The sequence below is a fragment of the Sphaeramia orbicularis genome, chromosome 19, assembly GCF_902148855.1.
Source record: "Sphaeramia orbicularis chromosome 19, fSphaOr1.1, whole genome shotgun sequence".
NCBI lineage: Eukaryota > Metazoa > Chordata > Actinopteri > Kurtiformes > Apogonidae > Sphaeramia > Sphaeramia orbicularis.
Window position 1 is genome coordinate 52,404,874 of NC_043975.1, and position 24,172 is coordinate 52,429,045.

General features: G+C 40.1%; 1 protein-coding gene across 1 annotated transcript in view; it reads right to left on the reverse strand.

The window, feature by feature from the left end:
• The window catches only part of LOC115439493 (voltage-dependent T-type calcium channel subunit alpha-1G-like), a 123,054-nt gene extending 100,626 nt beyond the window's left edge, over positions 1 to 22,428 (reverse strand). Inside the window, 6 exon segments of the mRNA XM_030163306.1 lie at positions 10,162 to 10,550; positions 17,375 to 18,263; positions 19,204 to 19,296; positions 21,103 to 21,348; positions 21,350 to 21,398; positions 21,881 to 22,428. Of these exon segments, the coding sequence (XP_030019166.1) occupies positions 10,162 to 10,550; positions 17,375 to 18,263; positions 19,204 to 19,296; positions 21,103 to 21,348; positions 21,350 to 21,398; positions 21,881 to 22,428 (2,214 nt within the window).
• Positions 22,429 to 24,172: the final 1,744 nt, after the last annotated feature.

Consider the following 24,172-nt stretch of genomic DNA (forward strand, 5'->3'; position numbering starts at 1 on the left):
TACTGTGAAAACTTCAGAACAATCTAAAAATGGGTCAGAGCTGTTGTGCCATTGATCGCACAAATAGGTTTAAAAGCACTGGGAGCTTTCGTTTTAGCGGAGACCTAAAGCCACAGACAGAAGAAGCAGATGGATCGCTGCAATTCAGAGACAGAACTGGAATCCAGACAACCAAACCTGGATCTGTGTCAGCTAATGTTCATTTGTGTTCTGGTGTAAACTCATCCCTTAAATTCCATCTGGTTTTGGCTAACGTTCCTTCTTAGTAAAGCTCTTCATGTTAGCATCTGTCATTTAGTTCTATGTTTCAGAACTGAATCGTTTGTGTCTTCAGTTGTGTGATTGTGAACCTTGTGCTCTACATGATTTGTAAACTAGCTTAAACTGAGGCTAACCTAGTTTTCCAGATCAGGGGCTCCTCTAGCACACAGCTGTTGGATCTGTGTTGGATCCAGTATTTGATGGGAACTCTCCTTAAATCTCCACAGTACCAGTAGATCATCCACTCACTTGGGTCAGTACTAAGGGTTCAACTCCAGTAAATCAGTAGTGAACTGTGAGCACTACTGCTGGGCCTTTACCGCCCAAATCACCGCCAACAAACTCCGTCTGCACTGACACAAAACCTCCAAAACAATAGTATGTTGAATGAAAGCACTCACCAGCTGGAATCCTCTAATGAACCAGGACCAGGATGGACACAACTCTGGGTCTGTTGGATGCTTTCAGCCTTTGCATTGGGGATTTTCCTGCGTTGAACTCAGGTTCATGTAAATGTCAGGATAGGTGATTTCTGTCCCAGATCAGTGTTGGTAGAACAGCTGTTGTTTGGTAGCTTGGATGGACCCATGTCCAGTCCAGTTGGCTTTAATTCCATCTGATATTCCACAGTTTTCTGCTCTGGCTGGAGTTACTGCTATACTCCGCCATGTTGAGCCGCTTTGTTTTTGCCGCTCAGTCTGACTGAGAGGGGCGTGGCCTGGGGGCGTGGCCTGGGGGGAGGTGACGGATGTGCATTTGCTCTATGCTACGGCTAAGGCCCACCGCAGAGCTCCTGGTGCACTCCAGAGCAGCCACTGGATGCCTAGAATCTGTCAGTAAGCTATTATTGACCAGTACTTGTCTGTATATGTCATTTACTGTTTATTTAGCTCGTTGTGGCATCTTTTACCATTTAGTTAATTACGGCGTTTAAGCCTATGAGCGTCAGTGGTGTTAGAGTGCCCTCTATGGGATTCCCCACGTTACTGCAGGTCTGTTTATACTGCATTCCAGTGGAATGTGTACAGAGCTGTTACTGATACAGTTCCTTTGTTTCTTGTCTGTTTCAGATGACCACGCACACACACACACACACACACACACACACGCACACACACACACACATATATATATCCACCTACTCAATCATTGAAGCCATACCTGGACCACCATCTCTTCCCATGTCCCTGCTCCCATTTCTTCAGCCTCATTAAACCTCAGAACTGAACCATCAGAGTTTGTCTGTTCCTTCTGACCCAGGAAGACTCAGTTGAAGAGCAATCCAAACCAACATACAAAAGACGCACACCGTCTATATATATATATATATATATATATATATATATATATATATATATATATATATACATATACCTATAGCTATAGATATATATAATATGTCATAAGCTGGGGTATTGACTGTTGGATACCAGTTGCCATTTACTGAACAGAGTTGCCTAAAAATATTCAAAGTGAAAAGTAATGCATGTGGTTGGATTCCTTGTTGATTCATTTTCCAGGTACCATCTTTGCGCATGCAGTCTAATGCATATACTATCCACTCCTGGATAAGGTTTAGAATAAAAAGAATGCAGAAACTGTAAACAGAGTGTCCACTAGAGGGCTGATGCTGACTCACTGGTCTGATGAGTCTGTTTTATGAGTTTTAATATTTTGGTGTTTAGACCGACTACAGCATCTATCTAATGACGTTAGAATGCAAATGTATCAGGTTGACAGGAGTCTACTCACATGAGCATAATTCTGCTTAGTTTGGTCTGTGTTTTCTAGAAGTCTACAGTATGAGTAGTTTGGCAGGTGGCCCCCCTCACCCCTCACCCCAACCCCAGCCCTAAGCCACACCCATTTAACCACAGCTCCACCATTTTAATTTACTTACTGAAAGGTTTGTTTAAGAAAAATTAAAAGAACTTCTTTAATTACTCTTTTTACTTGATATTTCAAAGAAACTGACCTTTGTGAGCCCCTGCATCCTTGAACAGATCCCCCTAACCCAGAGCTGTCAAACTCATGTTAGTTCAGGTCCACATTCACCCCGACATGATCTGCAGTGGGCCGCACCAGTCAAATAATACCAGTGGAAAAAGTCAAGTTACATTATGATAATGTTCACATCTACATCGTTTCCTTAAAAATCTGAATAACGTGAACAACTTGAAATGTCTTAAGAAAAACAAGTGCAGTTTGAACAATATTCTGCCTCAGTTTATCATTTACACATGTGCATTACAGCTGACATTACAATTACAAATACACAAAACATTTACTGTATTTTTCTGGACTATAAGTCGCACTTTTTTTCATAGTTTGGCGACTTTGGTGACTTATACTCTGGAGCGACTTATATGTGAAATTATTAACACATTATTATATAATTTCACATGTTCGTTATTTTCACACTGACAACTGCAAGAGGGCGCTGTAGGCTTGTGTACCTGCACCTGCGACTTCTGTACCACTGAACATTTAACATGTCAACAATACCGCTAACTTATAAAGACAACTGAGAAGGGCTGAAAAAAATGCCATTAAAAAGAAAATCATCTTCTGCAGATTAAAAGCTGCAAGTAGTGAAATATGCAGCTGAAAACGATAATCCAGCAGCAGAAAGAAAGTTTGGAGTGAACGAGAAACTAGTGAGGGACTGGAGAACAGCGGAGGTTCCTCAGACTGCAGTGAAGAACACAAACAAAGCTAACAGCTAACGGGCTGAAGCTAGGTGGACACAGCTAGAGGGAGGAGTTGGTCCATGGGTGTTTGAACAACGGGCTGCAGCAGAGGCTGGTCAACAGGGCAGCTGCGTCTCCACGCCCAGGTAGTGCCACGGAGATGAATATAAATGACTTTGCAGGAGGACCTTCTTGGTGGTACCACTTCATGAAACACAACTGCGACTGATAGTCCAGTGCGACTTCTATGTGTTTTTTTCTTCTTTATTATGCATTTTTTGGCTGGTGCGACTTATACTCCAGAGCGATTTATAGCCCAAAAAATACAGTAGTAACAGGTATAAAATGGATAAAATTGCATTTACTTTTCTCAAGATATTTCACGCTGCTCATATTTCTTCAGGTTATTCACATTTTTTGTTAAAGGATCCTTTGTTAATGTAAACATTTTCAAGCAATTGTACTTTTTTTTTTTTTTACACTAATAGAACGATAAAATTTGCAGTTGTCATTCTTTATAGGTTAAATGACAGTATTTTTCTGGTCCAACCCAATTGAGATCGAATTTGTTTATATGTGTATGTATGGAACCTGAAATAAAATGATTTTTACACCATTGATTGTTCATATCTTCAGTGTCATTTTTGCATTTTACAAATTCATCCTACGGGCCAGGTTGGACCCTTTGGCGGGCCAGATTCGGCCCTCGGGCCACATGTTTGACACCTGTGCCCTAACCCAACCCCAACCCTGACGCTAACACTGACCCCAACCCTGTCCCCTAACCCCAACCCTGACCCCCATCACCCCTAACCCTAACCCACCCAGATTATCTGAAGGACCCAAACGCACACCCATGGCCTCAGAACAGTCCTGTGTAAAGCTCTGGGGGATTATTAAATGGACCTTTAACTATAAAAGCTAATGTGTTAGTTTAACTAATGTGAGCATTCAGCTAGATTAGAAAAGCCAAGTGGCCTCTGTGTGTGTGTGTGTGTGTGTGTGTGTGTGTGTGTGTCTCAGGCATCACACAAAATCCAGAACGAGCTGTCTGCTGCAGTTTGGCAAACTTACATATTTTCAGTCACGGAACAGACTAGTGAAAATGGCAGGCTGATAAGACCAACATTTTGGGAGATATTCTAAATTTTGAAATACTATAGCCTTCCAATCCCGTTACTATGCCCAGAACGCTTTTGCAGTGACTGCTGGACAAATGCGGTACAGCATGCATGAATACACAACAGCATAAAAACGACCACATTTAGAACCCGTGGGTCCCCACGGTCAGCGCACTAGTTGGACATTACAGTCAGAGCTCTGTCAGCTCGTCTGCTGATCCTGATATTCTACAGTTGACGTCGTACATGTTTGTAATTGGTTGATAATGTAACCCGCTCAAGTTTAGCCTGGAAGAGGGGGTAGGTTGTCTCTGGTTTTATTTCCAACTGTGTGTTACAGTTAATATGATTTGTCCTGCATATCACTATTATCCAGTAGGTGGCAGTGTAGCGCTGTCGAAAAGGAAAACTGGCAACTGGGTTTACTGGTAACGGAAGAAAAGGAAACGGAAACAGAGCATTAGCAAGCGAAGAGCCAAACTAAGAAGTACACATGAAGATATGAAGATGCTTTTAAATCCAAAGTCAAAGTGCTGGAGAATAACTCAGTGACTTGCAGGTGTTTTTCACAGGCTGACTCGTCCTGTAAAGTATTGTGTTGTAACTTGTGTTGTGTTTCATGCTGTCTCTTGGCCAGGACTCCCTTGGAAAAGAGGTTCTTAATGTCAATGGGATCTTTTTCCTGGTTAAATAAAGGTTAAATAAAAAAAAAAAAAAAAAGATAAAAAAAAAAAAAAAAAAAGATAAGAAAAGACTAAAGATTGAGAGACAGTTAAAGAGGTTTTTGGTATTAAATCCTTCTCCACGCAGTAAGCGACGCACAGGTGTGAGTTTAACCCAGGATTTGAAAAAGAAAGGGTTCTTTTTCTCCGGTTGGTTTTTTGTATCTGTTGATTCAAGATGATCCATCAAAGAAGCGCAGCTGGAAGCACGTGTGGAAACCGTGGTGAAGAGAGCTGAAGAGGATCATCTGGTCAGAAACATAACTCTGTCAGCCCTGGCTCTGCATTTAGAGCTACAGATAACACATACTACCCAGGTACATGCACACTGGAGGGTTTTTTAAATGGTAGTTTGGATTTTTTTGACACAGAGCTCTGAGGTCAATTTTTTTTATTTTATACTTTTTTTTTGACAACTTTGATTTGATAACAAAGAGGACATTGCAAACCAGAACAAAAGGATTTATGTTGAATTTAACGTGGTGTTAAATAAATACCAGCTGTTTGAAGTGAAAGTTAAAGAATCGTTACTCTCATTTATCGACTCCTCCTTGAAAAGCTCCTTGAAAATAAGGCTGTTTTGTTACTTTAACATTACATACTGAGCGTCCACCTTACACTAACATTTCCTCACTACTGTTCACTTTTACAAATGCTTCTGTTATTATTACTGTTTTTATGAGAGACACTTTATATAGTTTTACTTTTTTTTAATATACATTTATGATTTCTGAATGTTTCATGTAATACTTTCACTATATTATGCTGCTGTAACACTGCACATTTCTCCAGTGTGGGACTAATAAATGACCATCTTTTCTGGTGTGTTAAAGAAAGTTGACATGACTGTTATGTAACACCACTGCTGTTTATAGCATTAGCAGTTAGCAGTTTGGTCTGCTGGTGTTAGCATTAGCTTGGTGAGTTTCACCCATCAACACTTAGACGTAACACATCCACTCTCACACTGTAAACAAGTGTAGGGCTTATTTTGTCTTTGCATTTTTTTCCTTTGGTCTGCCTTGAAAAGGTAGGCTACACTGTAAAAAACAAAAAAAAAATATCTGCAATTTAACAGAATAATCACTGTTTATTTTACAGATTTTTCCTGTATTTTTCAGATACAGGAAAAAATCAATAGACTGTGATTTTACATGTCAAATGTAAAATAACATGAAAAAACTGTAACTGTGAAGAACCAGAAAATTTCATTTTTTTACAAGAAAATTTTTCTTTTTCCACAGAAAAATACCGTTAAAATACATTTGCAAATATATCATAATTTCACCAATATTTCTTTTCTATTTATGAGATTAAACTGTTAATTTAATGTTGAATACTGTAAAAAAAAAAAAAAAAAAAAAAAAAAAAAAAAGTAATAAAACCAGATAAAATTACTGACAGTTAACAGTAACAGAAGTATTAGTTCTGTCAGTTGAACCAGACTTGTTTGTTAATTGACAAGTATCTTGTGTAATTACAGGAGGTTTCACAACAAAAATGTTGAATAAATGTATTTTTGTGAATGTATAACATGTATAAGCACTGATAAACTGTCCAAATACAGTTTTATCAGTGGATTGGACAACTGAGTCTCACTGAAAATTATATATATATATATATATATATGTGTGTGTGTGTGTGTGTGTGTGTATATATATATATATATATATATATATATATATATATATATATATATATATATATATATATATATATTTATAGGTAATTGGATTGTTTTAATACACGTAAATATTCTTTATTAAACATTAAAAAGTCAAAAAAAAAAACAAAACAGCAAAATCTCATGTAAAGTTAGGACAAAAAACTGTATTATAATGATGGAAAATTACTGTATTTTTATGAGATGGTTATTTTCTGTTATTTAACAGTATTTTTTTGGCGCCCCGGCTGCTGGAATAATACTGTTTTTTTCATGAGTTTTTTTTAACAGTGTTGTTGTTGAAGGGTGTTGAAGTGACTTTTTTTGTTGTTTTGTTTGTGTATGGCCGTGGCCACATTAGAACAGGTTGTATTCACACCTGCCTGAGCTCTGAACATATGACCCTAATGATCTTCAGATGTGGGCTGACAGATCCAACTGCACTGATTGCATTTACATTTTGTACTGACGTGCATTTTTGTCCATCCAGATAAGATATCCAGATACAGATTGGATACCCGGCGAAAACAGGGTCAAACAGAAAGAAACACTGAATAACGTTCAGCCTGAAACGACACAGCGGGAAACCCAGTGTCAGATGTTGTGGGTCCTTCCTCAGCCGTTACATCAGCCGTCAGCTCTGTTACCGGGAGTCTCTTTTTATATCCTCTGTGTCTCATGCTCTCACTTGCGTTCTGTTTTCTCTCTCACATGGCTGCAATTATACTCATGTAAACAAACCAGACCAGAGAGAGACATCAGGAATTCCAGTTGGGCCTGTGGGAGCAGCGGAGCTTACACAATCACAACCAATGACACACATGTACACACACACACACACACACACACACACATGATCATACACCAAACTATCTGTCATTACTATACCTGTCACGTGACAACTAGTGATGTGACGTTCACGAATGAATCGAATCTTTTGAACGGCTCTTTGAAATGAACGATGAGAAACGAGTCTGTGTAAAGAGCCGTTCATTTTTTTTTTTTTTAAGGTGGGAGTGTCTGATTGCCTGTCAGTTTAGCGTCACCGGGGAGGCACAGGGCAGGAGGAGAATGTTCCAGCAGAAAAAAAAGAGTGCACTGAGCATGTCTGATGGAAGAAGTTAGCAAAAAAACAACAGTTTGAAGCATGAGGTGAGCAGACTGGAGGAGGCGGAGCTGGAAGACTGGAGGAGGCGGAGCTAGAAGACTGGAGGAGGTGGAGCTAGAACACTGGTCGAACTGGAGAAAAGTTTGAGAGTGAGTGAGTGAGTGAGTGAGCACCTGTGAAAATGTTTCCTTCTTCATTTTTCTTCTACAGACTAGTCCACAGAATGTACTGGGATGTTTTTGCTCCAGTTCCATCATTTGTCTGATGTCACCTCTCATGTCATGGATTTATTCCACACATTTGAACTAACCATTCTTTTTTACGGTAAGATCATATTTACTGCTGTGCCAGTTAGAGCCCCACCGATATGGGATTTTTGGGGCCAATGCCGATACCGATATTGGGGGCTAAAAAAAGCCGATATCCAATATATCGGCCGATATCCGATATTGGCCGATAACTGATATATTGGGCGATATATGAAATAAGAACACTGATCTACACAGGATATAATAATCTTATATTAGATAATTGTGGACAGGTGGATAAACAGGTGCATAAATCTGTGTTTATCTCACAAATATAATTGACACAACTTTCAAATGCAAACTATGTAATCACAAAAATAATTAGAGTAAAAAATATGACTGAGCACAAAATGATGTTTTCACTCACAAATGTGGACATGTCTGCCTCACAGCACTACTACTGCCCATGTGGACTAAGGACTAAACTGAGCATGTGCAGAGTGAATTAGGTCAGTCCTAAGTTGTTCCTGATTGGAGCAACTGCAAGAGTTACAACTGACCTGTGTTACAACTGTCCCCGGTCTCCCCTACACTATTAACACCCAGGTCTGTCTGCAGAATGAAACTGTGAGGGAGACAGGAAGTGCACGGACATGGGGGGGTGTGTGGGGGGGTGAATACTTCATAAGACGAGGGGGTTAGCGGTCCATCCTCATCAGAGCGCGAGGTAGCGGTCCATGATTTTCACTGAGGTGGGGGGGTTGGAGCGCGGGGGATAAGCAGTCCATCCTTGTCAGAGTGCACAAGCGGGGTGGGGGTGGGGGTGGGGGGGTGTTGCTCTGTGATTATGTGATTATGTGATTATGTGAGGGGGGGTGAGAGCATCATTGTCTGAGCAGGAGTGAAAGTGAAACTAACTCACTTTAAAGTTCCTCTTATTCTCCAGGCAGCACACACACACACACACACACACACACACACACCTACAGACACACACACACATACACACACACACCTACACACACACACACCTACACACACACACACTCACACACACCTACACACACACACACCTACGGACACACACACATACACACACACACACCTACACACACACACACTCACACACACCTACACACACACACACCTACAGACACACACACATACACACACACACCTACACACACACACACACACACCTACACACACACACACTCACACACACACACACACACCTACACACACACACACACACACACACAGGAGCAGCGAGCGACGAAATCTCCGCGCAGCAAAAAAAGTTAATACATCGGCTACATGTTGGCCGATGTTGATTAATTGGCGATACACTATAATTGGCCCGATTAATCGGTCAGGCTCTAGCGCCAATTAAACACCTTTAAAATGTCATGTCAATCATCACATGTGGTCTATTTAGTCATGGAAACACTGGTGTTTAAAAGAATGCCAAAAACATAAGAGAGCCAGTCTTCTGAACGACTCTTTTCAGTGAACGACTCCTGACTGAACGACTCCTGACTGAACGACTCCTGACTGAACGACTCCTTCAAAGAGCCAACAGTCCCATCAGTAGTGACAACCCATTATTATGTGGCAACGCTGACTCCCATCGGGAACCATAGCAGCGTTAATATTCTATCAATGAAGTTCAATCCAGCAAAACAGAAGAGAACACACACACACACATACACACACATACACACACTCACACACACACACACACGCACACACACCTACACACACACACACACATACACTCACACACACACACATACACACACATACACACACTCACACACCTACACACACACACATACACACACATACACACACTCACACACACACACACATACACCTACACTTACACACACTCACACACACACGCACACACACACATACACACACCTACACACACACACATACACACACACACACGCACTCACACACGCACACACATACACACAAATGCACACACATACACACACACACATACACACACACACCTACACACACTCACATACACACACGCACACACATACACACACACACACACATACACACACACACACCTACACACACTCACACACACACACCTACACACACTCACACATACACACACACCTACACACATACACACACACACACACCTACACACACTCACACACACACACACCTACACACACTCACACACATACACACACACACACACTCACATACACACACACATACACACATACACACACACACACACCTACACACACTCACACACACATACACACACACACCTACACGCACACACATACACACACACACGCACACACACCAACCTGCTCGTGGTACTCGATGCCCATGCTCAGAGTGTTGATCAAAATGGCGATCATGATGCCTCTGCCAAAGTACTTGCTGTCCACGATCTTCCTAAAGGTGTCACACACCAGCCTCCAGAAGTGAACCACTTTGGCCGCCGTCTTGCCCAGCCTGCGGTGCCTCCTCCTGGGCTGCCGACTGTCCCTTCTGTCCCTGTGGTGGAGGTCCTGGGTGAACTCGTAGACCCCCTCGCTGTCCGAGTCTCCGGGGGTGTCGTTGCTCTCCGTGGCGCCCTCGGACTCGTTGGCCAGGGCCTTGGCGCAGTAGGGGCAGCCGTCCGGGTCCGGCGTCAGGGCGGCCGCGTCCACGGCGCCGCTGGAGCGGCTGAGGTCACGGACCGAGAGCTGGGCTGAAGCCGACAGGGAAAGGGCACACGGAGAGAATGAGACGAAGCAGGAAACATCTGCACCACTGTGACAAACTACACCAATAAGTGGTTTACACCAGGGCTGGGCAGCTCATGTCAGCTCAGTTCCATATTCAGCTAAATCTGATCTGCAGTGGACCCAACCAGGAAAATAAGAACAGAAGAACCTAGAAATAATGACAACTGACAATTTATGTCTGTGTTTTAGTGCAAAAAAAAACATTCAATTATGAAACTACTTATTTTTATAAACTAGCCAAAAAAAAAAAAAAAAGAAAAAATGAAATTTAAATTAAAAAACGTAAGAAAATCAGTGTAATTTTCTCAGTCTTCTTCCTCCACTTCTCATTAGTCCATGTGCATTCTGGATCAGATCTCCAAAGACACTAAACACTGAGGAACAGGAAGAAAAGAGTTCAAACTGGACTGAATTTAATACAGACATTTCAGGTTGGACACATTTGTTCAGGTTAGTCACATTTTATTGGTACAGGAGAGTTTGGAAATGGAAAGATTTTCACAGTTTAATGTGATTTTTTGCACTAAAACAAAGGGGAAAAAAAGTTCTTAATTCTAGATTTTTTTGGCTTAATTCAAGATTTTTTTACTTAATTGAAGATTTTTTTTTTTTTTTTGCTTAATTCGAGATTTTTTTTTTAACTTAATTTAAGATTTTTTTTGGCTTAACTGAAGATTTTTTTACTTAATTGAAGATTTTTTTTTTTTTGCTTAATTCAAGATTTTTTTTTTTTTTTTTTTACTTAATTTAAGATTTTTTTGGCTTAATTGAAAATTTTTTTTTTACTTAATTGAAATTTTTTTTGGGCTTAATTCAAGAGTTTTTCCTTAATTCAAGCAATTGTTTTTTTTTTTTTTTTCTTGGTTCAATTCAAGACAGTGGAATTTTTGCACTTGTCAAAAACATCCCAGGGGCTGAACTGGACCCTTTGGGGGGCTGCATTCGGCCCCCGGGCCGCATGTTTGACCCCCCGGTTTAGACCATTTGTCATTTCCAGTGAATGTGCCGTGAACAGTATTTGTGGATGGTTGCGTGTAAATCAGAGGGAGTGTATCTGATATTGATCGTCAGAGTGTGTGAGTCATGCCTGCTCTCTACACATCAGCCTGGATCGCTGCCAGTTTTTCCACTGTCCGGAAAACCTAAGCAGGAATGACTGAACTTTTGCCGAGCTCACTGCTTTTAAACACTTGGCCGAAGCCACAGTTGGCTGCGAGTTCATGACATAAAGGATTAGCATTTATTGACCATAATTAGCACAGTTTGTGTCTCTGACAAAGACAAAAGCACTTTGGATGGTGTTATAATCTGAGGCTTAATCACGACAAATCAATCCCATACTCCTCTAAAAGGGTGACTGAAAACAGGAACCCTTCCAGTGGTCTATCACTTGATTTGCTTGAACACACTTTTCAAATTAAACGCTGATTCTGAGTGAAAAAGATACTCCTGTTATTTTCACTTCCCATTATGTCTTCCCCTTTTTCCAGTCTCCCACTCAGCGCAGCGAACTCACATGAAACTAAAGAAATAAATGCTGTCCAACTTTGGAATTGTGGATAGTGGAATGCATATCTGCGACCAAGAGTGAGGAAACATGGCCAAGGATTTTGTTCAGGATTTTTCCAGCATTATGGACAATTCACACAAATCTGCTTCTTTCATGTGCAACGCTGTTAAAGTTAGATGTAAGTGAAAAACTTTAACAGCAGGGTGGACAATTCCACATCTGTCCATGCCCGTCCAGGTCTCAGGAAGTACTGTCACATGACACGTTACAATTTACAGAAATAAAATGACTTCAATGACTGCTGCGTGACGAGCAGACTCAAAATGAACAGAGGTTTTTTTTCACTTTACGCACATGTACAAAACATGCTGTTCTCAAAAGAAACTGATACTAAATGAAACACAGGGCTTTAACTATGATGTTAAACTACAACTGTGATCCACATTGGATAAAAATGTTTAAATGATACGTTTTTAAGAACACAAATATGTTGTGCTTCTCATTTTGTTCAGTAGTCATGGTAAAAGACTTTGCTGGAACTCAAACTACGGTGGCCCAGAGGTGCAACAGGCCAAAAAATTATCCACTAGACAAAAAAAATTATCTACTACAAGAAAAAAAAAGAGAACAGCCTAAAAAAATTATCCACTAGATGAAAAAAATTATCTACTACAAGAAAAAAAAAGAGAACAGCCCAAAAAAATTATTCACTATAAGAAAAAAAAGAGAACAGCCTAAAAAAATTATCCACTAGATGAAAAAAATTATCTACTACAAGAAAAAAAAAGAGAACAGCCCAAAAAAATTATCCAGTATAAGAAAAAAAAAGAGAACAGCCTAAAAAAAATTATCCACTAGATGAAAAAAATTATCTACTACAAGAAAAAAAAGAGAACAGCCTAAAAAAATTATCCACTAGATGAAAAAAATTATCTACTTCAAGAAAAAAAAGAGAACAGCCTAAAAAAAATTATCCACTAGATGAAAAAAATTATCTACTACAAGAAAAAAAAAAAAAAAAAGAGAACAGCCTAAAAAAATTATCCACTAGATGAAAAAAATTATCTACTACAAGAAAAAAAAGAGAACAGCCCAAAAAAAATTATCCACTATAAGAAAAAAAAGAGAACAGCCTAAAATAAATTATCCACTAGATGAAAAAAAAAATCCCCTGTAAGAAAAAAAAGAGACCAGCCAAAAAAATTATCCACTAAAAGAAAAAAAAAGAGAACAGGCAAAAAAAAATTATCTACTAGCCCAAAAAATTATTCACTATAAGAAAAAAAAAAAAGAACAGGTGAAAAAATTTATCTACTATGAGGAAAAAAAGAGAGCAGCCCAAAAAAATATCCACTATAAGAAAAAAAAAAAAACATCATCCACTTTTTCAATTACGGGGGCGCTGTTTACCCGAAAGGTGCCTTGCTTTAAAATTAAGACCACCACAAAAAATAAAAGGATAGGCTGAAACATTTTAAGGCTTTCGGCTAATGTGGCTAATGCTAAGGAAGTACCCCACCGGAAGTGGAGGTCGTGCGCTAAAAAATAAAGTTATTTTAAAATATAGATATTTACATTAATATAGTTTGCAAAGCAGTTAAATGATTAAATACGGTTCCAGTGTCTGCTCCAGGTTAGGCATGGGCGTTAAATGGTTAAGGTTAGGGTTAGGGTATGGTTGGGGTTAGTTTTCAGTGGTAAATGGCCCTTGTGTGCACTGTGTGAAGGTTCGTTGCTAAGCTAATGCTAACGCGAAAAGTTGACGGCAACTTTGTGTTATTTTATTTTGAGAGGAGAAGAGGAGCTTCCTGTGGAGCTCCACTATCATGGCATCGCCCATTTGTTTGCAGGTAGACCTCTGCTCCTCAACTCAAACGGAGTGTCTTCACTAACACTAGATCAAGAAGGACATTTTGTGGAGATACAGATGTGTGCCGTGGTACCGCAGTGCCTCGGCACCTGGCAACGAGCTGAGCTGTGGTACCGAGCCATGGTACGCGGTGCCGTGCTGGGGTACCTGGCACCGAGCCGTGGTACCGCGGTACGTCGCGGCACCAGCCGAGGTGCCACGGCACCAGGTGTCGGTGCCGCAATATGCACTCGCTGTCTCTCAACAAATGGGCGATGCCATGATAGTGGAGCTCCACAGGAAGCTCCTCTTCTCCTCCTCTCAAAATAAAATAATTTTAGAACTTCTTGTAGCGAATATTCATCAAAAATGATATTGAATGTCAGGCAGTTGAACAATTCAACACCGTAATCACACAATTGTTTACTCGCACTGGTAGTTCACAAAGTTGCCGTCAACTTTTCGCGTTAGCATTAGCTTAGCAACGAACCTTCACACAGTGCACACAAGGGCCATTTACCACTGAAAACTAACCCCAACCATACCCTAACCCTAACCTTAACCATTTAACGCCCATGCCTAACCTTGAGCAGACACTGGAACCGTATTTAATCATTTAACTGCTTTGCAAACTATATTAATGGAAATATCTATATTTTAAAATAACTTTATTTTTTAGCGCACGACCTCCACTTCCGGTGGGGTACTTCCTTAGCATTAGCCACATTAGCCGAAAGCCTTAAAATGTTTCAGCCTATCCTTTTATTTTTTGTGGTGGTCTTAATTTTAAAGCAAGGCACCTTTCGGGTAAACAGCGCCCCCGTAATTGAAAAGGTGGATGATGTTTTTTTTTCTCATAGTGGATATTTTTTTGGGCTGCTCTCTTTTTTTTCACATAGTAGATAATTTTTTTCACCTGTTCTTTTTTTTTCTTATAGTGAATAATTTTTGGGGCTAGGAGATAATTTTTTTTGCCTGTTCTCTTTTTTTTTTCTTTTAGTGGATAATTTTTTTGGCTGGTCTCTTTTCTTTCTTATAGGGGATTTTTTTTTTTCATCTAGTGGATAATTTTTTTTGGGCTGTTCTCTTTTTTTTCTTATAGTGGATAATTTTTTTAGGCTGTTCTCTTTTTTTCTTGCAGTAGATAATTTTTTTGTCTAGTTGATAATTTTTTTAGGCTGTTCTCTCTTTTTTTTTTCCTTATAGTGGATAATTTTTTTAGGCTGTTCTCTTTTTTTTTTTCTTGTAGTAGATAATTTTTTTTCATCTAGTGGATAATTTTTTTAGGCTGTTCTTTTTTTTTCTTGTAGTAGATAATTTTTTTCATCTAGTGGATAATTTTTTTAGGCTGTTCTTTTTTTTTTTCTTGTAGTAGATAATTTTTTTCGTCTAGTGGATAATTTTTTGGCCTGTTGCACCTCTGGGCCACCGTATCAAACACTACACATATGCTAATGAACTTTTATTTAACATACATATTACAACTGAAGTGATATATACAGCTAATAGCAGAGCATATTTTACAAATAATTTGAGTGTACGTAACCTTTCTATATTCTTGTACTGTTGAATAATTAGTTCCTACAGATTCACAGACTTAAAACATCACTTATACAAGCAAGAAAAAAATATTATTACAGTTAATTGTGCATTTACATATGTTAGTTCTTTTTAGGTTTCATTTTATGCTGATCATATCTTTATATCTTTTTTCCTACAAGTGATACTGAAAATTAGCAAACAGTTCCATAAAACAGAGTTCTTAAGCTAAAAAATTAGCCCATTTGAGAAAAGGTAGGTGAAACGTATTTATGACACTGATTTTCACTTTCACTTGATCTAGATCAGGGCTGTCCTACTCATTTCAGTTCAGTTCCACATTCAGCTAAATTCGATCTGCAGTGGACTAGGTTTTAGAGCGAAAAAAGTACATTTACATTATGAACAGGTTTACATCTACAAACTATCCTTTCAAAAGATGTGAATAACATGAACAAACTGAAAAAATCTGTGTAATTTGAACACTACTCTGCCTCAGTTTATCATTTCCACATGTACATTATAACGTACAGATCCCAGTGGATCTACAAACACACAAAACATTTAATAACAGACAGAATATTGGTAAAATTGTACTGACTTCTCTGAAGACATTTCAGGTTGTTCATATTTTTTGTGAAATTATACTTTGTTTTAGTGTAAATACATGAAAATATTTCCATTTCCAAACAGAAACCTTGTCAGCTGTCATTATTTCTCTGTTCTTCTGACAGTATTTGACTTCTCTGACCCACTGCAGACTGAACTGGTCTGAATGTGGAACCTGAACTAAAAGGATTGAAATATCTTTGTGTAAATTTTGCATTTCATAAATTCATCCTCAGGGCTGAACTGGACCCTTTGGTGGGCCAGATTTGGGCCCTGGGCCGCATGTTTGACACCTGTGGTGTGGCCCATCGCTCAGTAAACACGAGTGCCTTTGGTCTTCTTTCTTTGCTGACAGCGGCTTCATTCAGACAGACCATGCTGCTGTCGTAAACACAGAACTGATGGTCTCAGTGAATTCACCTCCATTTGAAAATCATTTTTCACATCCTTCAAAACCACACCTCCATTCACTCAGACATATTTTGCTCACCCTCACTGTCAGTGTAATTCACAGGTGTCAAACATGTGGCCCAGGGGCCAAATCCGGCCCGCCAAAGGGTCTAATCCGGCCCACGGGATGAATTTGCAAAGCGCAAAAAATGACACTTAAGATATGAATCAAGACATCAATCAAGGATGTCCAAGTCATTTTAGTTCAGGTTCCACATACAGACCAATGTGATCTCAACTAAAATAATCGCATAATAACCTCTAAAAATGACTCCAAGTTTTCTTAGTTTAATGTGGAAAACATAATATTACATTACACCTAAAAATAAGTAATGACAACTCCAAATTTTTCTCCTTGTTTTAGTGTAAAAACTGACAGTAAATGATGAAAATATTAACATTAACAAACTATCCTTCAACAATAAAATGAAAAAAACTGACATTTTGGAAGTGAAATTTTAACATTATTCTTCCTGTTATTAAATATTTTGTGCCTTTGTGGATCCAATCTGTAATATACATGTAGAAATGCTGAGTTGAGGTGTAATATTGTTAAAACTGCACTTATTTTTCTGAAGAAATTCCAGTTTTTTTCAGGTTATTCACATCATTTTTTTTTTTTTTTGGGATAGTTTGCAAATGTACATATTTTTATAATTTAATCTTGATTGCACTGAAATAAGGAGTTAAAATTTGGAGTGGTCATTATTTCCAGGTTATTCTGCTATTGTTTTACTGGTCCGGCCCGCTGCAGATCAGTTTGGGCTGAATGTGGCCCCTGACAGAACCTGAGTTTGACAGTCCTGGTGCAGCTGACATGTGTTCACTACCTGTGGCCGTGTGCGTGTCCACCAGGCTCTGCTGACATCGCTCTAGTTGCATGGGTGGGATGTTGAGGTTGAAGCTGATGTTAGTCAGAGTGCTGGCAGCAACACTTCCTCGTCTGGACTCTGCTAACACTCTGGCCTGCAGGGTCGGGTAATTCTTCGGACCTGGAGCTGCAAAGGGCACAGAGTTCCTCTTCATGGCCCTGCCCGTGGGGGCCGGGGCCAGGGAGAAGGGCCCCGGGGCGGTGGGCGTACAGCAGAAACTGTCACGAATGATAATCCATCTGGTAAACGCTGCCCACGGAAGAAGACCCGGCAGCTGCTGCTCCACAGTGGATAAAGTCGCCAAGTTTGTATCAGATGTTGCTGCGATTACTGATGGAGGCGGAGCTAAGGCCAGATGCCTGGTGCAGGTGGTCGCTATAAGCGCCCCCCCACTGTTGTTGCTGGGGGCAGCCTCCGCGTCCAGCCCCCTCACGCTCCCCCCGCCCCTTACGCTGCCGTTCCCCAGGTGGTAGTGGTGGTGGTGGTGGTGGACCATATGATGCACGGACACAGAGCCCTGTCTGGAAGACTTCCTCCTCCTCCTCTGGCTTTGGTTGCGTTGGGGGTCCTGCGCAGGGGGGGAGGCGGCGATGTTGAGCCCGGCACGCCGAGCCAGAAACCTGCATACGTGGGCCACCTGCTTGGCCCCTTTCCGGATGATGTGGACCAGGTATTTGAGCAGCTCGTCGTAGCAGGAGCCGGGTTCAGAAAGAGAGGCCAGGGTGCTGGCGTTGGACATGAAGCGCACCCGCTGCTCCTTCATCAGCTGACTCTCCCTCTGTTTGGTCTCGGAGAACTGAGTGGCGATGACCACCAGGCAAAGGTTGATCATGAAGAAAGAACCGATCTAAGAAGAAGGACACACCTCATTAAAGTCTGTCAGTATATTCACACACTGGGTGAAAAAGGCAGACGTCACAAAGAATGCCAGTAAGTCACCGACTGATATTACACTGTAAAAAAATCTGTAATTTAACTGAATTTTCACTGTTTATTTCACAGATTTGTCCTGTATTTTTCAGATACAGAAAAATATCAATGAAATGACAAAAACAGACTGTGATTTTACATGTCAAATGTAAAAGAACATGAAAAAAACTGTAACTGTGAAAAAACAGAAAATTTACATTTTTTAAAAGAAATGTTTTCCTTTTTCACCGAAAAATCCAGTTAAAATACATTTGCAAATGTATCATAATTTCACAAATATTTCTTTTCTATTTATGAGATTAAACTGTTAATTTAAAGTTTAATACTGTAAAAAAAATAAATAAAACCAGATAAAATTACTGACAGTTAACGGTAACAGAAGTATTAGTTCTGTCAGTTGAACCAGACTTGTTTGTTAATTGACAAATATCTTGTGTAATTACAGGAGGTTTCACAACAAAAATGTTGAATAAATGTATTTTTGTGAATGTATAACATGTATAAGCACTGATAAACTGTCCAAATACAGTTTTTATCAGTGGATTGGACAACTGAGTCTCACTGAAAATTATTTATATATATATATATTTATAGGAAATTGGATTGTTTTCATACATGTAAATATTCTTTATTAAACATTAAAAAGTCAAAAAATATGCAAAATCTCATGTAAAGTTAGAGCAAAAAAATGTATTTTAATTATGGAAAATTGCCGTATTTTATGAGATGGTTATTTTCTGTTATTTTATAGTATTTTTTTGGCACTCCTGCTGCCGGAATATTGCCATTTTTTTACACTCTTTTTTTTTTTTTTTTTACAGTGTATGACTTTGGTATGATTATGTAGTGACACTTACAATGATGAGCAGGATGAAGTAGATGAAGTTGTAGAAGGAGTGAGCATCCATCACAAAGTACATGATGTCCACCCATCCCTCCAGAGTGATCACCTAGAGAGGAAAAGGAAACGAGTGAGATTAGGATTTAGAAAACATAACACAAAACCAAACCAAGCAAACAAACAGTAGAATTAAAATAGGGATTAAATGACACCAGATTTCAGTTCCAAGTTTCCAAATAGCAGCCCTCAGCAGAAGGCCAATCCTCAGGACTGCTGTGTTGTGCTTTAGTGCTTTACCCCACACAGACAAACCAGAGCAAAAGACAGATTTAGGGAAAAATTAATCTCCAATCTGGCTTTCGTCCCCCAAAGTTAGCCCCACCACCCCTTCAGATTAGACAGCGATGAATGAAAACTCCACAAAAGGCTTTTCAGATGATGTGGAGATAGCAAACAAATGGTGTTGAAAACATGAGCCCACAGTCTGGTGGCATGGCTGTGGTGACCTGCTCATCCTGTAAACCCTGTTTCACCAGCCGGCAGCCAGCAGCCTGTCCTTCCAGCTCCATCTAGTTCAGGGTGTCAAACTCATTTTAGTTCAGGGGCCACATTAAGATGAATTTGATCTGAAGTGGGCCGGACCAGTGAAATAATAACATAAATATATATAAATAACGTCTACTCCAAACTTTCCTTACATGGTGAAAAAGTTGACATTTATAACTGTTCTTTAAAACAATGTGAATAACATGAACACCTTAAACTGTTAAGTACGTAAGTGCAATTTTAACAATATTCTGCCTCAGTTTATCGTTGACGTCATGTTCATCACAACTTACAGATCACAGTGGATCTACAAATACACTAAATATTCAGTAACAGGTTGAATAGTATCAGATGTACACTTACATCTCTTCAGACGTTTCAGGTTGTTCATATTTGTTCAGGATATTTACGTTTTCTGTGAAATTCTAGTTTGTTTTAGTGTAAATACAGGAAAGTTATATGAAAATATTTACATTTATAAAAAGAAAAAATTGGAGTTGTAAGAATTTATAGGTTATAAGGATTATATTTTTCCCGGTCTGTATGTGGAACCTGAACCAAATTTTCTGTGATCATCTTAAGTGTAATTTTTGCATTTCACAAATTCATCCTGTGGGCCGGATTGGAACCTTTGGTGGGCCACATTTGGCCCCCGGGACGCATGTTTGACACCCCTGCTCTAGTTCCCTTTCCTTCCCTCTAGTTCCCTTTCCTTCCCTCTAGTTCCCTCTAGTTCCCTCTAGTTCCTCTAGTTCCCTCTAGTTCCTCTAGTTCCTCTAGTTCCCTTTCCTTCCCTCTAGTTCCTCTAGTTCCCTCTAGTTCCTCTAGTTCCCTCTAGTTCCTCTAGTTCCCTTTCCTTCCCCTCTAGTTCCCTCTAGTTCCTCTAGTTCCCTTTCCTTCCCTCTAGTTCCTCTAGTTCCTCTAGTTCCCTTTCCTTCCCTCTAGTTCCTCTAGTTCCTCTAGTTCCCTTTCCTTCCCTCTAGTTCCTCTAGTTCCTCTAGTTCCCTCTAGTTCCTCTAGTTCCCTTTCCTTCCCTCTAGTTCCCTCTAGTTCCTCTAGTTCCCTTTCCTTCCCTCTAGTTCCTCTAGTTCCTCTAGTTCCCTTTCCTTCCCTCTAGTTCCTCTAGTTCCCTCTAGTTCCTCTAGTTCCCTCTAGTTCCTCTAGTTCCCTCTAGTTCCTCTAGTTCCCTCTAGTTCCTCTAGTTCCCTTTCCTTCCCTCTAGTTCCCTCTAGTTCCTCTAGTTCCCTTTCCTTCCCTCTAGTTCCTCTAGTTCCCTTTCCTTCCCTCTAGTTCCTCTAGTTCCTCTAGTTCCCTTTCCTTCCCTCTAGTTCCCTCTCTTCACTCTACTTTCTTAATCAGCTGTTTTCACCTGAAATATGGCGATCCAGGCGTAACAGATGTTGTCAAAGTTGATTGCTCCTTTGAAGGGGTTGAAGGGACCAGCAGAACAGTTGGTGTAGTACTGGTTCCAGTTGACGCAGGTGGTGTTGTCAGTGCTGTTGTAGGAGTACATGTCCAGGTTACATTGCAGGCCTCCTTCCTCGTAGAGCTTGGGTACCGAACCACAGTCCCTCATACCGTTGTCTCGTGGCTGAGAGCAGATGAAGGGGTTTTCAATCGTCGTTTTCAGTCTTGTAGTAATTGGCCAGTCCTACTGACAAAGGGCTTGGACAGAGACAGACAAACAAGAACTTGACATTTTTCTTTTTTATATTTAATATTTCTTTTTATCTTACATGTTAGAGGTTGGTGATGATTATGACACATGATTATGCCAAGGACATCATGGACATTTCAGAACAAAATAAGAAAGATTAAATGAAATTTTAGGCTACTTCTTGGAATACACTATTGAAGTGACAGAGACATCACTAAAGAATGTGTCGGTGAATCATTAATACCATACATTCCTACACCAGAGAACATACAGTGACAGAGTGTTCCCACTGGCAGGGCTCTGTCTGGTTCCAGTTCCAAAACCTAATGTGGAACCACTCAGCATATTCACTGTAATGGGGGGTGGAGAATGGAGGACCCAAATGCAACACACAGATGATCAACAGTTCAGACGTCTTTATCAAATATTACACATGACCAACACATTGTGGGAGGGCTCAGGTGAACAGATGCACGTTCTGGACTCAGACCCTGGTCTCCCACATGACAGGCTAGGCCCTGGTAGAGCAGAGGCTGAGTAAACCAAACAATAAGTCAGATGAGATCCAGGAAACAGACAGATTCCGTAGTCAGGAGCAGAATGTTGAGTTTTCTGGAGCAGGGACGAGAAGACGCGTTCGTAGCAGAAGGCCAGAAAAAACAGAAAAACAAAGGAAGCGGGTAGCACTGCCACCGTGGGAATGCTAACGTAACAGAAGGCTTCGATGGCTGCGGACAATACAGAGCACGCTCTTGGAGAAGCCAAGAACAGGAAACCCCAAACAGCCCCAGGTGGACGAGGACCAGGGACAAAACCAGCACATCTGGTAGACTGCAGCAGAAGGCTGGGGGGTTTACCGGGACCCAGACGAGGAGGTGGAGTCAGGAACAGGCTGTGTCGAAACCACCGAGTCAAACCAAAGACAAACGCTGGAGAGTGGAGCATGCTGTTAGTGGTGATGTTACATCTGACACTCCAGCCCCCAAGCCTGTGTCCAGCAAACGGAGTGTGTCCAGTTGTCCACCCAACTCGCCCCATCTCAAATGTATCCACACAAGCACTTTCTGCAATGGTTTATCCACAAATACAGACACATACTGTATATATATATATAATATATATATATATATATATCTATAATATATATATATATCTATATATACATATAATACATATATATATATATATCTATATATATATATATATATATACACACACACAACCTATTATATATACATCTATATATATATATACACACACACACATATATACACACACACATATATCTATATATATATATTATATCTATATATACACACACATACATACTATAATATATATATATACCATACCTTATTGATATACCAACAGCTGATCTACTGACACTTTGTTGTACCCACCAGTATGACTTCACTGATATACAGGATCTTGTAGGATCGTATTAAATGGGAGTTAAATGTGTGACTTTGACTAGTTCTAACAATGTGGATGGAATCATACATCATCGAACCCAAATGGAGAAGAAAAAATATAATGTTACAAGTTGTTTTGCTTGAAAAATCTTTTATTTTTGCAGATGTATCCTAATTAGTACTGAACAGTCAGTGTCAGGTTTGGTTGGTGTGTGTGTGGTTTAGATGAACTCACACCTGTCTGTGCTGAACTCAGAGCAGAGGTCAGATTCCACCTAAAAGATCTCATTTTACAGCTTTAGAAAGTAGTTGTGGTAAAGAGCCCAGCAGAAAAAACTGATTTTGAACCTGGGGGACTTTTGTGGTCCAGACATGCTAGCCTAAGAGTGCAGGTGTTAAGCAAGAGCTGTGCGCATGTAAAAGCATGAGCTGTTTCTTAGAATTAGCTTCTGGAGTGACTGACATGTTCTGCCCAGTAACGACCATTAACCAATAATAAGCAGACGACGAATGATGTCATGAATAATGGGAGTCTCCAGAGTCACTAAAGACTATAAAAAGTAACAAAGGAAACTCTTTGGCAGCTTTTTCTCTCTGTGACTAAATGTGTGTTTGATGCTAGATTCTTTTTGTAACTTTTTTTTATTTTTGCCCTGAAGCAATAAATCAAGCTATGATTTAACTTTTTCAAACCTCAAAACCTTCTTTGGTGAGGTCTTCATTTTCTCCTGGTTTGGTCAATCTATCCCAAACATAACTGGTGAGTTAATTTAATTTACGCGACCCCCCCCCCCTCTGGTAGCAGCCTAAATGCAGTAGTCCACCATTGGTCTGAAAATCTCTAGAACACGCAGCCTTTTGTCCAGATAACTGGAGATTTTTTTGGTACTGAGGTGGTTTAAAGTTAGGGAAACTGGGGCAGTAGTAAATTAATTGTGGTTTTTGAGGTTTACTGCTTGCTGCATGTTTACAATCCGGACAGATTTATTTTATCTGGTTTTATAATACCTCAAATTGAGATTTTGGGATAATACTTGAATAATTATTCTAGGAGATCCACTAGCCCACATGTAACATACCAGAGATGTCAGGGTTCCTAAATGAGCTGTCGAACGGGGATTTGTCTGATCAGGTTTTTGGTGAAGCCAATGGCCAGAAAGACTGGACACATTCCTGGGGCCTCATCGCACCGCACTAGCTGTTAGGACAATCTGGCAAAGAGCAGATGAACCAGAGCTGCTTCTACTGGCCAGCTGACCTGACACACCTGTGAGCAGCACAAGGAGCAGGTGGTTGAACATGAGGTGTGGAAGGTGAGGGAGGACACAGCTGTGAAGCCAACTGGGACAGTTCACAGCAAAAAAAAAAGC